The sequence below is a fragment of the Xenopus laevis genome, chromosome 3L (genome assembly GCF_017654675.1).
Source record: "Xenopus laevis strain J_2021 chromosome 3L, Xenopus_laevis_v10.1, whole genome shotgun sequence".
Lineage (NCBI taxonomy): Eukaryota > Metazoa > Chordata > Amphibia > Anura > Pipidae > Xenopus > Xenopus laevis.
Genome location: NC_054375.1, coordinates 81,800,095 through 81,817,776, shown reverse-complemented (window position 1 = coordinate 81,817,776; position 17,682 = coordinate 81,800,095). Strand labels below are relative to the sequence as shown.

Genomic DNA, 17,682 nt, shown 5'->3' with positions numbered 1-17,682 from the left:
TTATGCCCAGAACCCTCCCAGCCAATCGAATGACTCACATACAAGGAGATCAAAACAGGCCAAGGGTTCTATGCAAAATACATCCAACGTGTGTCGGCGTGACGTCAAGAAAATCAGCTGCTGCTTGTCATGTGACTGAGAAAGCCCCGCCCCTCCAGCTTGTCAACTCTTGTTGCCAATGTGTTTCAGTGCCAGTCTGTGCCCGCTTGTAGTGGGCTGAATCCCAGCTGGAATAGCAGGGCACAGCGTACAGAAACGGAAGAAAATGCAATCGCTGACTGGAAACTGAGGCGAGGAGTGGCGTACTGTAAGCTACTGTAGTGCAACAAGCGGCAGCGACATTGTAGCTAGGGCGGGTACATATGCTCCGCTCACCTAGCGCCCGTGCACCCAAAAGCGAAGCGGCCCTGAGCACCGCCACCTCCATTGCTTGTGATTAGAGCGGGGCCGTCCGCTGCTCACACTTATGTCCCGCAAAGCCAGCGACAATGTGGAGTACACGCTGCGGAGCCTGAGCAACCTAATGGGGGAGAAAAAAAGGAGGAAACATCAACAGGAGGAGACGGCTGGGGAGAGGAGTCTCATAGCCTCCGCCGAGTCCTGCGCGAGTGTCAATAGCCAGGGGACCGGCACAACAGCCGCCGCCGCCGGGGACTTGGAGCGAGCGGCCCGCAAGCAATTCCAGCAGGATGTCACTCCGACTTTTGTATATGTCGTGTCCGTGTTCTCGGCCCTCGGGGGCTTCCTGTTCGGCTATGACACTGGGGTTGTTTCGGGGGCCATGCTGCTGCTCAAGAGGGAGATGAACCTATCGGCTCTATGGCAGGAGCTGCTGGTCTCCAGCACGGTGGGGGCAGCGGCAGTGTCAGCTCTAGCAGGCGGCGGATTGAACGGAGTTCTGGGTCGCAGACCCTGCATTCTCATGGCCAGCCTTCTGTTCACCGCCGGAGCCGTGATCTTGGCTGCTGCCCGCGACAAGGAAACGCTGCTAGGGGGACGCGTGGTGGTGGGACTCGGTATCGGTAAGTACCGCCCTAGTGCCGCTGCTGCCATCTCCAACCTGTAGCTCCTGCCCGGGCTCCCTTATGATCTGCTGTACTTTACTGTACGAGCACAGGTCGCAAATCACAGTCTGTCCTATTTATCAATCCGTCTCCAAGGTTTCACACGTATCAAATCGTGAAAGATAACATTTTTGTTTTTCTGTCACGTCATTTAATCCCACATATAGGCAAATAAACCAATATAAAGAGCCAATTCATCTATTTATAAAGGCGTGGTTTAACAGTTTTCCCACTGCCAGTTCACCTTTCAATACAGGGTTAGTTCTCCCCCTGCCAGTCCTTTTCACTGTGTAACAGAGTGTCAGCTCTTCTTCCATCACAACCTGTATTTTGTGAAATGGTACTTCACTTCTAACAGTGTCAAATTTTTGGATACTGTGACCCCCGTGTAAAATAAAATGTCATCTCTTCCCCAGATTCATGTCCCACAATTAACTGGCAACAGAACACAGTGCTTGTTTTTCTACCCATATTCAACTACACCTAAGGGTCAGGGCACACACTCAGATTCGGGGATATTAGTCACCCGACGTCAAATTTCCTCTTCTTCGGGGGCAACTAATCTCACCAAACTGCCTTCCCCCTGGCTAGAATGTAAATCGCCGGCGGGATGGTGCTCGGAGCGATTCGTTTTCCAGAGTCGCCAGAAGTTTCCTCGTGCGGCAACTTCAGAAAACAAAGTGCTCCCAGTGCCATCCGCCGGCGATTTACATTCTAGGCAGCCGGAGGCAGTTCTGAGAGATTAGTCGCCCTGAACAAGAGGAGATTTGTCGCTGGGCAACTAATCTCCCCTAATCTGAGTGTGTGCCCTGACCCTAAAGGGGAATTATCATGAAAATCGGTTATAATATTTATCCTATGGAAATAAGAAACATGCTAAACATAATCTGTTAAACATTCCGTACCGTTTCTGAACTAAGCAAGTTAAATCTTCAATATTTTCCTCTCATCAGTCTCTCTCTTCATGCAGCTTTGTTGTTTCTTTTCATGGGCAGATAGTACTAATAGATTGTCTAGGCAAAGATATCACAGACCACTGTATTTGACCTGTCAATCAAAATCCAAGACAGATTGCTGAGAAGGTAACGCTAATAATCGACTTGGTTATTGCAGAAACAGTACAGAATTATTAAATGTATTATATTTAAAGTTATTTGCTTCCATCAGATGAAGCTTATTTTACATAATATGTAGACATTATTAATTACAATAATGTAGGCTCTTCAACTGACACCACCTGTTAAAAAGTGCCAGGTCTTTTGCCTCTGCAAACACACAGGCATATCAAAATAATGTCACCTGATCTCTGTATAGTAGTGTTAACCTTTCTAATGCTCTTTTATTCCTTCTTTAAAACAGTGTCTGCTCTTCATGCACTGCATTTTTCCCTTTGTAAAGAGGAATAAGTCATGTCTTCATCATGTCTCCACTGCCTTATTTTTTATTTTTGCATGCTTTTATTTTGTTTTTTATTGTTTTACAGGTTCCTCACAGGCCCATTAGCAACCTCACATAAACTAATATTACCTTACTTTAGCAACAAAAGCAAGGGTTTTAAAGGAATGACAGTATAATATAGTGTTGCCATGCACTGGTATAACTGGTTTGTTTGCTTCAGAAACACTACTATAGTTAGATAAACAAGCTGCTATGTAGACACGTGGGCAGCCATTCAAACACAGGATATGCAGTAGATAACAGATAAATTCTGAAGAATACCATTGTATACTACTTTATACTGCAAAGTCTTGCTACTACCAAAAGCACCAGGTGTCCCCCTTCAGAAAAGGATTGATGTTGCAGTTATTAATAGTACTGTTCTTTCAGGGGCAGCTGTAGGTAGGACCCTTCCTTTCCCTACCAACAGCTAACTTGCACATAATCAAGACCCATGAGTCAGGAAGTACTGGCAGATACAGTTCACAATGATGCCCTATGCTTACCACTAGCCCTATGGCAAGCAGTAAGGACAAGGTACACTGCACCAGATGATGCTACACTCTGCTACTTGTGCCAAAATTGTTTATCTGGTGTGAGGTGCAAATTGCAGCCAGACTCCAGATGTTGTGCTCTTGCGCTTGTATCTGGAGTGTCAGTAAATTACCCTAATTTATACATATATTACAAAACATATCTGTAGCCAAATGTAAAAAAAAATAAATAATTTTTAAAGTAAACAACAAGACTTGAAACAATGTGATGTCTATTTTCAAAACATATTAGACTAAGGCTTATAAATCTTTGCAGTAGATACATAGTACATAGGGTTGACACCTGGCAGGTATTTTACCGGCATGACTAGTAAAAATGATGGTTAATCCCAATGTTATTAATAGGCAAAAATATAAATATATAGAAAGGCTGGTATTTTTTTCCAGAAAAGGTGGTAACCCTAATAGTACTTCAAAGCCAGTCAAAACATTGCAAATGCAACTCACCATAGGCAAGGACCTTACAGCTCTCCAGTTTAGGGCTAGGGTTAAAGATGGTTAACTTTAAAACCAGAATTTCCATTTTTTAACATGGAAATTCGTCTCTGCCAGTGTCGTGAGCACAATAGCGTTCATTCCACTAGTGATGCGGTCCCCCCTGGACCCGCTTTGATGCTAAAACTTGAAAGTACGGAGCGGAAGGGGGGCAGTATTGGGGCTGCTGTCTCAGGCACGCAGCTGATTTTAAGTTAAAACATCCAGATTTATAACATAATTTTGCAAATGCAGATAATCAGTCATATATCAGTCATGTGCTCTGATAAACTTGAGTCACTCGTTACTGCTGTACTGCAAGTTGGAGTAGTTACCCCCTCCCTTCTCCCCCCCCCCCAGCTGCCTAAAACATTGCAATGGGAAGGTAACCAGATAACAGCTCCCTGGTAGATATAAGAACAGCACTCAATAGTAAAAATCCAAGTCCCACTTAAAGGAATTGTTCAGTCTAAAAATAAAAACTGTGTAAATAGATATTTGCTGTGCAAAATAAAAAATGTTTCTAATATAGTTAGTTAGGCAAACATGCAATGTATAAAGGCTGGAGTGTCTGGGTGTGTAACATAATAGCCAGAACACTACTTCCTGCTTTTCAGATATCAATTGCAAACTCGCTGAACAGATATGTACCATGTGGCCCCCCATAAACTTGCTGACTAGCTCAGAGTTATAGAGCTGAAAAACAGGAAGTAGTTTTCTGGCTATTATGTTACACATCCGGTCACTCCAACATTTATACATTACATTTTAGGCTAACTAACTATATTAGAAACATTTTTTATTTTACACAGCCTATCTATTTACACAGTTTTTATTTTCACACTAAACTGTTCCTTTAAGAGCTGAAGTTCTATTTTTCAACCCGTAAATTCAGCTCTTCTAGTGCAGAGAGTGCGATTGCGCTCTCTGCTCTAGCAACGTGGACCTCCCCTGACCCCCTCCAGCGCTGAAAAGGTGAGTGCCGTGGGGAGGGGTCAAAAGGAAGGCTGCCTCAGGCAGCATAATGGCCAGGATCACCCCTGAATGGATGTCTAACACAATGGCCAGAACACAACTTCCTGCTATATCTTTCCAACCTGTTAGTCAGTTACACAGAGATACGATAGATTCTAGAATTACTTTGCTAGGGTTATCTGTAAAGAGCATGGATAGTAATTTTACTATGCTTAAGACACTTCTTAGGAGTTTGTTGAAAGTTGCCAAACTTACTTGCCTATACTGGAAAACTGGGCAGCAAACTGGAAAATGAGGTTCAATGTTGATAAATGCAAGGTTATGCACTTTGGCAAAAATAATATAAATGCAAGTTATACACTAAATGGCAATGTGTTGGGAGTTTCCTTAAATGAAAAGGATCTAGGGGTCTTTGTAGATAACACGTTGTCTAATTCTGGGCAGTGTCATTCTGTGGCTACTAAAGCAAATAAAGTTCTGTCTTGCATAAAAAAGGGCATTAACTCAAGGGATGAAAACATAATTATGCCTCTTTATAGGTCCCTGGTAAGGCCTCATCTGGAGTATGCAGTTCAGTTTTGGACTCCAGTCCTTAAGAGGGATATAAATGAGCTGGAGAGAGTGCAGAGACGTGCAACTAAATTGGTTAGAGGGACGGAAGACTTAAATTATGAGGGTAGACTGTCAAGGTTGGGGTTGTTTTCTCTGGAAAAAAGGCGCTTGCGAGGGGACATGATTACACTTTACAAGTACATTAGAGGACATTATAGACAAATGGCAGGGGACCTTTTTACCCATAAAGTGGATCACCGTACCAGAGGCCACCCCTTTAGACTAGAAGAAAAGAACTTTCATTTGAAGCAACGTAGAGGGTTCTTCACAGTCAGGACAGTGAGGTTGTGGAATGCACTGCCGGGTGATGTTGTGATGGCTGATTCAGTTAATGCCTTTAAGAATGGCTTGGATGATTTTTGGACAGACATAATATTAAAGGCTATTGTGATACTAAACTCTATAGTTAATATAGGTATGGGTATATAGAATTTTAATTAAAAGTAGGGAGGGGTGTGTGTAGGGATGCTGGGTTTTCATTTGGAGGGGTTGAACTTGATGGACTTTGTCTTTTTTCAACCCAATTTAACTATGTAACTATGTAACTATGTAACTATATATTTATTTTCACCTAGGTATTGCATCTATGACAGTACCAGTGTACATTGCAGAAGCAGCTCCACCCCATTTGAGAGGAAGACTGGTTACCATTAATACACTCTTTATCACAGGAGGACAGTTCTTTGCTGCAGTGGTGGATGGAGCATTTAGTTATCTTGCAAGAGATGGCTGGAGGTTTGTAATGCAATAGAATTTCATACAAGGTTAATAATATCTCTATACCATATTAAGAAGTCTTTATAACATTTAAGGCCTTATGTATGAATTTAGGTGCTTATTTGCACTAGTACAGTTGCCAGTAGCATCCAAACAGGTAATGTTATTGTATTTTTCCAACTTGTAGTAGCCTGTTTAAAACAACAATAAATAAATAACAAGATAGCATTATATTTCCCTCAGTATGGAGTTAATTTATCATCCGAGAGAAAAAACAAATCAGTAAAAAATTTAGACTTGTTTGTTTAAGCACTCTATGGGAATTGGCAGTCCATATTTCAAAGCATTCTGAATAATGGGTTTTTGGATACTATATCCCACACCTCTTGCTAATAACCTTTTTATTCAATGTATTTTAATACCAGTCCTTCTTTAGTCTCACATCCTTCTGTTTTTAGACAATGAGGTTTTACAACCTAGGATGATATTCTTAGATTTTAAATAGAAAAATCTTTGTGTAGGCAGAATGGGTGTGTGGCGAAGAGCATTTCTTAGAATTAGAAGGCTTAAATATGTTCTATCCATATGCCACATTATATGAGAAATTAAACATGTTGTACTGAAAATAGGGTCTTAGCACAGTCTCTTTTGTCTCTGTTACATCATTTAATGTCATTTCTAAGATCACTTTTTTGAAATTGTGATCAGTATTGCTAGGTAAAACTTATTTGTCATAGATGAAGATAAAATATTAAAGGCATGTAGCAGCAATGTTCTTTTTGTATGTAACATATGGCATTGCTGTTAAATGTGGAGGCCTATATACTAATTTTCAAGGTTGAGAAACTGCAACAAAACTTGCACAACTTTTTTTCTCGAACACTAGCTGGCATTCTGTTCTGTGCCCATTAAAACCAATTTTGTAATGTCCTGGTATGCATTGGGTACTCTACAGCCAGGTTTCTTGGAGATAGACCTAAGTAAACCAATACTGGCATGCTGGGGTCTTCTAGTGACCAAACAGAGGTGTAACCTATTACTTCAAAAAAATTCCCACTTGCATGCTTTTAAGATTAAAGATATCATTTTATTAAAACATTTTAAAATGTTAAGCTCCATGTGAGAGTTTTTTTTTTATCATTTATTGTTTTATTACTTTTCAATAATGTTTACAGAAAAAAGAAGGAGAAAAGATTGTAATAAAGTACAGCATATATAAACAGTGGTTAATGTGTCATTATTAAATAGCTTTATACTTCTTTTGCATTCAAATGTCAGGTTATGTGTACCTAATGCTTCTGATATTATCCTGTATCTGCATTATGATCATATAGCCGTAATAGACATTAGATAGTGTAGGGGGAAGTTGGGGGGTAGGGAGAAAGGAAGAAACAAGAAAAGGGGGGGGCAGAGGGACGAAAAGAAAGAGAAGAGAAATAAAAATATAAGAGAAGTATAAAGAGGGAGGGTTACCATGTATACTTGTTTCTGAATATTTTTGTCCAAGGTCGAAGAATCTTTCATCTTTCTACATATTTCTCATGTAGAAGCAGTGATCTAGGGTTGACAACTCTCCAAGTACTGGGCCCACGGGTACCACTCTAGCTCCCCCTCGTAAATCCTGTCCAGGAGCCTGTCCTTAATTGGTTCCATTGCTCTGATTCAGTTCACCTTGGTCTCCAGTGTTTGTCGACCTGGAATTTGCAGTCGCTTCCAATTTGCGGCCAACAGTGATCTTGCTGCTGTATATGTGTAGCTAATTTGTGAGATTGTTTGAGGCTAATGGCTCTGATTTTCATACCCAGGAGAAATGTATTGGGGGTAGAATGGTGCAGTGAAGTACCTCGGAGAGCAGAGTCGCAACTATCTTCCAGAATTTATGGGCTTCTGTGCATGTCCACCAGGTCTGTAGGAATGACCCCTGTTCTCCACATCCTCTAAAGCAGAGAGAGTGGTCTGGATTACTGCTAAATTGGCTGATACGTGAAGGGGTGTAGTACCAGTGAAATATAATTTTATATGCTCTTTCGCTGGAGGCTGCACAGACAGATGTTTCCCACACGTATGACCAAGATTTTTCGGATATCACAAAATCTAGATCTACACCCCATTTTGTCATGTATGGCTGATGAAAGTCCGACGAGAGGCAATTGTAAAGCAGAGAGATTAGGTATGATGGGTAAGATTGTTTGAGGCACATGGTCTCACAGTAGGTTGGAGATTGTATTCTTTGGTTTTTAACCTCAGTTTCTGCATAATGTCTGATTTGTAGGTATTGGGAAAGTTGTGGGCATGGGATGTTGTATTCTTCTTTACATTTTTGGAAGGGTATGGTAGACTGGTCTGGATGAAATATTAACCATATTTGCATCTATCCAGGGTTTAAAGTCTGTTGGGTTGCATCCTGGTGGAAATCTCTTGTTGTAGAAAATGGTTCTGTGTCTAATACTATGTGTACTCAATTTCATAATAATATCTGTTGATTCCTACAGTTCTAGTGCTTGTATTGACGTGGGTAGGAGATTTCTGGGGGTGGCTCTGTATTTATGTGGTATCCAAAACAGATGGGAAAGTTGTGTAGTGGTTTTCAATATCCTTCCATCCTGTTGGGGCATGAATATGGAGCATAACCTCTAGTCTGCTGGCTAAGTAGTATCTATAAATATGTGGAACGCCCAACCCTCCAATAGGAGAGGGCAATGTTGCCTTCTGTAAATGCCATTGGAGATGGTTGTGTTTTAAAATAGATTTGAAAATAGATTCCTTGCAGGAAATGTAACCAGTTATGAATGTTGAATATAATTGTTGGTTACCAACAATTATCCAATGCCAGTTTTGATGTTGAGAATGTGTAGTGTTCATTAGAGTGGGGAAGTAGGCCTTTCAATAGTATAACAACATTCAAATATATTTGTGGTTTATTCATGTAAAAAAATTACATGAGCAAAATTCCCATTACAGGGAATGCATTAAGCATGAAACATTCATGCATTTTTTTCATACTTCAGCAGTCAGTGGAATAGGATATGCTTGTATAGCACCAAAGGGCATGTGAGACTTCCTCTGCCAGTGAATGGAGTAATCGGATGCATGCTCAAGTAGGCAGTCAGCCCGTAGAAGTGAAAGTTTCACTTTAAATATGGCTCATGGCACCTCTTGTGTTGGTGTATTACACACACACACACACACACACTTGTTACATAAATATATTTTAGTTAGTCCTGTTTTGTAAATGCTATTTTTATATTTATATTATATATTCTGCTATTATTATTGGTGATCTGTCTGTGTGTGTATATAATGCCAGTTATATTTGTATACCTTTGTGATTTGTCATAGTATTTCATTTAAATATGTAAATAATATGGATAATGGCCTTCCTTAAACACAGTTTCTATTGTATGAGCTCCAGTTATTGACTTCTGAGTTTTGCCTTTATATTTATACCCTGCATGCAGTATGCTGTTTTTTTGTGCTTAGAGAGTTTTGCTTTAATATAAATATATCAGTGTATTGTCAGCAATTTGTAATATTTTCCAAGATGCTTGGAACCCATAACAAACACAGACAGAAACAGGTATAAGCTGATGTTTGTGATCCGGGTGTGTAAGCACCAAACCCATAGCTTGCAGATGCAACCTCACAGAAAAATCACTTTTGGGCTCTCGCAGTCCTGGACAATGGACACTGGATATTGCTTAAAAAAATCATTTTTATTTGATCCATTGAAACTACCCCCTGATGCGTTTCATGCATTTAATCATAGACAAGTGGTAAACTTACAACAATTCAGATTTGAAATACAAAGACCATAAGTGACCTCAATTGGATCACAACTCTGTACTAATCTTTTTAAAAGCATATACAAAGTCTTATGGGTTGTATATTATATACAGAAAAAAATATATAATACATTATACAAATAAGCTAATATCTAAACCAAATTCAAGCATATTGATTGATGGGTACCTAATAAATATATCCATTAGAATTCTGAGCATAATACTTTTTATGCTGGTCACCTCAAATCGCTAATAGCAAAACACGTTCTATAGCTTGTATCTGAAAAAATGTAAACTTACATTGCAACACCGTTTAAGGAAAAATATTGCAAAAATTTAATTTTAATATAAGCATCAACATACTGAAATAAGAAACTTTCTAAATATAATCTAGTAAGTACCCTTTCTGAAATAATCAAGTTTATCTTCACTATCCCTCTCTCTGCATCATTTTCTCTTTATTCAGGAATTGGGTGTCAGAATTTCATTGACAGTTCGATCCAATATATCTTTTGGGGGAGGTGGGTCCTTTTCCTAACCAATGTATTACAGCAGGCTCAAATAATTATTTATTCAGGCACTAACAAAATAAGTGTTTTGCACCAATCTGCATGTTCTGGTGATTTTGTAAGAGTGAGCTCTAATACAACTTCCAGGCAAGAGAAGCCCAATCCCAAAAAGATATATTGGATCTAACTCATTCAGAATCAGACTCCCAACTCCTGCATGAAGAGAGTTTGAAGAGAGACAGATGCTAAGAGGGGGAGAGTGAAAAGTAAATTGATTATTTCAGAAACAGGTCAGAATTCTTAATTGCTGATATTTTGAAATTATCTTAGTATGATGAAGCTTATATTAAATTTTCATTTTCGCGATAGTTCCCCTTTAAAGTGCTTTGCTACAGGTGTCATCCTTGCCTGATAAAAATAAATGGAAAGCCAATACCTTGTCTGCTACAAACGGGTGAATCCCAAACTTTATTCCATGGTGCTCACAACACTTCAATGTTTAGAACATTGAAGTGTTGTGAGCACCATGGAATAAAGTTTGGGATTCACCCGTTTGTAGCAGACAAGGTATTGGCTTTCCATTTATTTTTGACTATTTCACTGGCGAGTGGCTAGGCCAGAGCCTCTACCCAATTCCCCTATCTGGACTTTAATGAGTATTAAGATCCTTGCCTGATACACTGTTGATAATATGCTCTCTCATTCGATATGAGTGCATCCAACATACTGGATTATACATTTTAGGCAAGTTAACACATACACAATGTAACAAGTGTTGCAATTCATTAGCTTTGGACTGGATATGTTTTACCCGTTATAGAACTAACTGCTTCACATGAAAGCAATATGTACTTTCCAGATAAGCATTTTTCTATCTTGTGGTTAGTTTCCCTTTAAAGGGGTGCAATTTTAATTATGTTTTATTTGTATTTGACTGTGTAGTGTTAGATACATCTTTGGAAATACACTTAAATCCCATTAACTGAAATATGTATTTTGTCTTTCTTCTTATAAGAAAACAGTAGTCAGAATGCATGTTTTAGATTCCCAGTATTTCTGTAATACTACGTATCGTGAAAGCATCAAATCTAAATTTGCAATTCTTTGAGACACAGATATTTTATTATTTATATTATTGCAGCAAAAGAGATCATAATAGAGTAACAGAATGGTAGATGTGGGAAATAAGGCAGAGTATATAAATGTACTTTTAATCATTTCCCTGCCCCAGTGTGTATTTGGATTAGCATTGAGAGTTGCCAAGCAACTTATGTTTCCCATATATTAACCCGTAACCAGAAAACATCGAGTGAACAGTAGTGATGGGCGAATTTATTTGTCAGGCGCGGATTTTTGGTGAATTTCCGGCATTGACTTTAATGGCCATCAGAATTGTTGCCAGTGTCGGAGTTTTTGGGTTTTTATTGACGTTTTGCGAATTTCTCAAGAAATTCGCAAAATTTTCGCCGAAGGGAAACGGGAGAAATTCGCCCATCACTAGTGAACAGCACTGGCATACTGGTGATCTGTACAAAGTAACTCCAGCACACGTAACAAGCTCAAGGGATTGCTCCCGTGTTTAATGTCAATCCAACAATACAACATTTCGGGGGCGTGCCCCTGAAACGTTGTATTGTTGGATTGACATTAAACACGGGAGCAATCCCTTGAGCTTGTTACGTGTGCTGGAGTTACTTTGTATGCATTAACTGTGGAGGGGCCGTCCTCCTATACCCCAGGCACCGTACTTAAATCGTTTGGAGAGGCCAGGTGTGCGTGTGCAAATTTTTGCCTAATCGATACTGGTGATCTGTGACATAAAAATAATTAGTAGATTTTATTTTGTGTAACAGTATGCTGCTTATAATAAATGGATCCAGTAACTGGCAGCTGGTGACAATAACACTAATCTGTCTTATGTCATATTCCTTAAAATAACACTAATCTGTTTTATGTCATATTCTTTTCATATCAAGACCACATTTTCCTAATATCTCATGCAACTAAAACAAAATTAATCCATTTTCTTTGTAAAATTATATCAAATTCTCCTTAGCATTTAACTTTCCAATTAAATTAAATTTAATCTTTAAAGGGGACCCATCACCCAAAAAAAATTATTCAAAATCCTATATCATCACATTAGTCAAGCAAAATGAACTTTAATTACACAATATCAATTATTTGAATCGTGTTTCCTTCAGTCTGGGAATTAATAATTATAGCAAGCAGGCAGGAGCCATTTTGTGTACACTGTTATTAAGGCAAGCCTTGCATCATCTCAAAATCATGTTTGTGCATCAGAATGGGGGACCCAATGTCCATCCCCATGTCCTGGCTACACAATTAAACGGTAAAGAGAACGGGGGAATGTGTGTAGAGCAGTGACATCTAGGAAGTGCTGAATGGAAAGTGTAAGTAATTGTATTGCATAGAGGAAGTGCAGACAATATTTGATTGATAGCTGAGATTTTTAAATGAGCTTACAACAGCTATAAATGCTTTAATAAAAATAGAAATTGGATTTCATGTTTAATTTGAAAAGGACTTTTATTATACAGATTTTTGTGCCTGGTTGACAGGTCCACTTTAAACTCATTTCCCATTATGCCCTTGTTGGCAAGCAGTGCTGTTCAGGAAATAGTTCAGTTTATCACTTTTAGGGGGCTAATAACATTGGGACCTTTTGCTAGTGGAAACTTTAGTAAACATTTTGTATTCACCTCTTTATATTGCACATTTTCTAGAAATCTTATATAAATACATTAGAATCCCTATTTTATGATTTAACCTTTTACCTAAATTGTCACTTTTTTTCTAAGTCTTACACAGGCAAACACCGTTTTCTCTATACCACATTTTACACTTTTATGCCGTTTTATGCCGTTTTATGCGGCCCCTTTGAAAAAATAAAATTTCATAGGAATATGTAATAATTAATATGTAATAGGAAACAAACAAATATAATATACACACTCTTCACAACATCCTACCAGCTAACTTTTCATGTACAAAGATCTGCTCTAAATGATTTTAACTTGGCAAATTAATGTGCTAAGAAAAATTGAGAGCAACTCCTTTTAACTTTTAAGCTTAGGCATTGTACATCTGTAAAATACTGTTGGTGGCATAATAAAAGGGTAAGCTGCCCAACTGCAAATAATTTTATGTGTGTGGATACATTTAAAAATCTTTTTTTGTGCATCTGTAACCAGCGGTAAACCAAGTGGACCCCAATAAATTATTCAACCTTATTGTTAGAAAAAGGGGCAGACTGGGCTGGTGGGACCCTGTGAAAAAACCCAAAGGTCCCTTGCTCCCTTGCCCATGTCATACCATCAACGTAAAGAAGGAGGCAAAATGTACGGAATGTAGCACACACGCACGTGTGGATGCACACTGCATTGGCAGAATGTGCAGATGTCGAGAGGAAGCCCTGGAGTTTGTGAGAAGGCCCCTTGAAGTCACAGCCCCGATGGGAGACTAGTGCCCCAGTCCAACACTGGTTAGAAAATTATGTCTATGGAATTCGGCACTTAAAGGCTAGTGTCACACTAGCAATGTACTGCATACTGTCCAATTTGTAGAATGCACTGACAGGCACAGCATCCAAATGTTAGGGGTTATTTATTAAAGGTCGAGTTTTGTTTTCCTGAAAAATTTTCATTTTTCGAGGGTAGTTTCATTAAAAACTCAGTATTAAAGTTATATGCGCACAAAAATTTGGACTCAACCCCTCACCACCTGTCCAAAGATATGCTAAAGTGTGGAGAACATTCACTTTTCTAGGTTTCGGCTTAGATTTAAAGATTTCCTTTCTCAGCATCAGAATCATTGGCTAGATCATTAATGTAAGCCCCTTATATACGTGATATGTGTACAAACCTTCCCATAGTTAGACATACAATGTTGTATTGAGGTTATGATTTACATGCAGGTTATGGAGAATACTGAATAATAAATATTTGTTCAATTTTGTATTCAGAAAGCATAAATAATTCCAAAAATGAAAATCTGTCTTTTAAAAAAATGCTGTAAGTAAGACTCATTGTGAAGATTTGCTCATCCCAGTGCAGCCTGTGATATTACAGAATGATGACACATATATTGTTAGTACTTTTGCAGATTGAAGCAAGCTGTAATGCTTTTTCCCAATTGGTATTATCGGTATCTTATCCATGTATAGTGCAACACTTATGCAGAACAGTAAATTAATAGAAGAAACAGGGGGTCAGTACAATAATAAATATAGAAATAAATACATAAAGTACAGTTAAAAGATTAAAAGCAAAGTGTCAAAGAGACAAACGGAATGAGATACCTGCCCCTTGAGCTTTCAATCTAAGTGGGTGGGTAACTTTCAGTCACAAGTAGGAAGATATTAAGCGCTGCATATTTATTTCATATGGCTTATTTATTAAAACAGTGCAAAAATGTATCCATATATTTTGCATATTGTAATTTTGATTGAATCCCATCATTATTGTACCCTTTGCAATCAGGCACAACATTTTATGACAAATACAAAGACAGATAAAGTGAAATTGGGGTATAAAGGGGATGATTAGTAGGTTATCACTACATACCTTTAAGGGGACCTATCACCTTAATATGGTGTCTGTTTTCAGGTTTATAATTAGGCAGATTTGCCAAGAAAATATGGCAAGTTTATAAATGGAGGTTAACTCATGCTTTTTTTGTCGTTAGATACCTTGTCACTTGTCACATGGTATGTTGACTATGAACCCATAAGTGTAAAATTCAAAACTCCTTTTTGTTCTTTGCAGGTATATGCTTGGTCTTTCAGCTGTACCTGCAGTTCTCCAGTTCCTTGGGTTTCTTTTTCTTCCAGAAAGTCCACGTTGGCTTATTCAGAAGGGCCAAACACAAAAAGCAAGAAGAGTATTATCTCAGATTCGTGGAAATCAAACTATTGATGAAGAATATGACAGTATAAAAAACAGTATTGATGAAGAAGAGAAGGAAGGAGGAACAGGTACCTTTGTTTGTTTTAACCACTGTTTTCCTTTGAGTTTTTACTATTTGCACTAGTATGTTCATTGGAAGTGAATGGATAAGTGCATCCTAATCTCTGTTTTGTGATGCTTAAACTGACCCGCAGTGGTTTTTATGTTGTTCAGATCAATCTCAATCTCGGGGTCAATCCGTACTAAAGTGCACCTCGGCTTTTAGCTAGTTTACTTATATATGCTTGAATATTTGACAGCTAATTCAGAGTTATTTAACGTGTCCTGTGTGCTATTATAATTATGTTATAAAACAATGTTATTATTGGACTGCTATACAGTCCCAGATTTACTGAAACCCTTTGATTATGTCGATATTTTGAATATTTGTCCCTATAGTTCCAGGCTTCTTTTTCCAGCTATCAGCTGTAAATTAGGATGTTGGCAAAATGCACTAATGATTAATTGATCACCATGCAAAACCTACAGTAGCACAGCAGATAGCATGTGCTAGTATGCTAGCACCAAATAAAGTAGTGGAGTGTTGTACAGTGTTAGCCATAGATAAAAAACAGAAAACATAGAGTAAATGATATATCAGGCAAACATAAAGGAAACTCCATGTGAGTTTACTAACCATGCAGGGTTTTGTGCCGAAAAAATCTTTTCAATCTTTGTAATTTTGACAAATACAAGAGGTCCTCTGCACTCAACCAATTATCAATATATTTAAGATACTGAGACATTTTGTGCATATAGCTACTAATAAATGCCTTACCCTTTAAATAAAACAGGGATTGTTCCATATATTGCAATATATTTAAGCTGGCCAACTATGTCAGTTGTCCCATATCTGGCCAGCTCTACACTGATTCATTAATCTATTGCTTTATTATACATTTTACAAAGTTTTACCTGCGACTTACTTGCTTGCTGCTTTGAAAGTAAAACTCCCAAACTTGGTTACCCTTTTATTAGCCGGGTGGGCATCCAGGAGTAGCAATAGGCATGATAACCAAATTTTATCATAAGTGACTGTTACACCCTCTTGGACACCTCACTGGGTTAAGATTGTACATCCTTACCATATACCAGGTCCTGAATCCCCTTTGCTAAGTAAAAAAGGGTACTGGGAATTACCTCTCATGGCAGTGCCTCCACCTTATGAGAGCCAGGAATACACCTGCAGTTGGCTCCATTAGGAAAAACAAATCAAACACACTGTTTGCAATAAAACATAGAACTTTATATAAAATTATAGGCAAAGTAAAATATGCATTTACATCATATTAATGACCCACTACCTTGGGAATATCTGCAGTCCAATCCTGGCACCTCATTGCAAGGCAAAGTCCCAGATTCCACTTCCTGGTGGACAAATAGTCAATGTCCCTTTTCCCCAAAGAGCTCTTAGGTTTCCCCAGTGTGAGCATGACAAACCCCCATTATGCCTTACAGCACAGCTCCCAGCACTCTCCGTAGTGCGAGCACACAAAAAGGCAGTCCAAGCTCTAAACCAGCATGGTTGAGCTTACCAGGCTTTGGAGTACCCTACCCCCATGTTGCAGCACTTCTAATCACTCTCTCCTCAGTGAGATAGAAATCAGCAATGGCTGTTTGAGCACATGGCTCTAACTATATCAAATAGTTACGCAGCATTGACACCTTGTGACACCCTCCAGTATCTGCCAGACACACTGCACTACGGATCCCTACATGACATGATGGGAAATACTTATATAAATCAGACTTTGGGAAATACTTATATAAATCAGACTTTGGGAAATTCTTATATAAATCAAACTTATGTATTAATGTGGCCAAAGTTAAGAAGCACATTATTTCATATGTGTCTCCGATATATTTTAAACATTCAGGTATTTTCCCTGGACCCTGGACAACAGCATTTTAATATTTTCTCTGTGAGATCAAGTAACTCATATGGCAGAGAATAAACCAATCAGTAATAACTACATTCCACACAATTCAATTTAATTTTTTATTCAGGAGCACTATCATATTTAAGAAGAAAGTTGAACAGAATCATCCCCATCACATTTTATGTTTATTTTAAATGAGGCTTAAAAGCTTGACTGTTTTATAAACTGTGAAAAAATAAATAACAAAGTTGTTTGAAATCTTTTAGAAACAATTCACATTGTCTTCTATAGAAATTCAAATTTTGGGCTTTTATTTATTTAATAAATAGCAACTATTGGAGTTTAAAAAAATATTAACATTCAAATTTTCAAATACATTTTGAATTTTGTTTAGACTTCGGACACCTGGAAAATGCTTCCCCCTGCAGTTTTGCAGTCTAAGTGATTCTTTTATTTGACATATCTTATACTGTGTATTTGGCAGGTGATTACCAAAAAAGTTTTTTAGAATCAAGATAAATCCCAGACTAGTCTATCCAATATTTAATCCTACTATAAGAAGCATGGTAATTGCCATCACATACACTTAGCAATACATTTCAATCTTATTTGTTCATTTTCCATGTAAGAATACAATTTTTTAGTCAACATTATTTTGCTGATGAGATGACTAATCTGGCTTTATGCTTTTTCTGTAGATTTTGGCTAGAA

The 17,682-nt window shown here is 38.2% G+C and overlaps 1 protein-coding gene across 1 annotated transcript in view; it reads left to right on the top strand.

The window, feature by feature from the left end:
* Positions 1–212: 212 nt before the first annotated feature.
* Positions 213–17,682, top strand: part of slc2a13.L (solute carrier family 2 member 13 L homeolog) — a gene marked incomplete at its 5' end in the record, with an annotated part of 64,006 nt that continues 46,536 nt past the window's right edge. Inside the window, 3 exon segments of the mRNA NM_001095854.1 lie at positions 213–1,022; positions 5,692–5,851; positions 14,912–15,120. Of these exon segments, the coding sequence (NP_001089323.1) occupies positions 524–1,022; positions 5,692–5,851; positions 14,912–15,120 (868 nt within the window).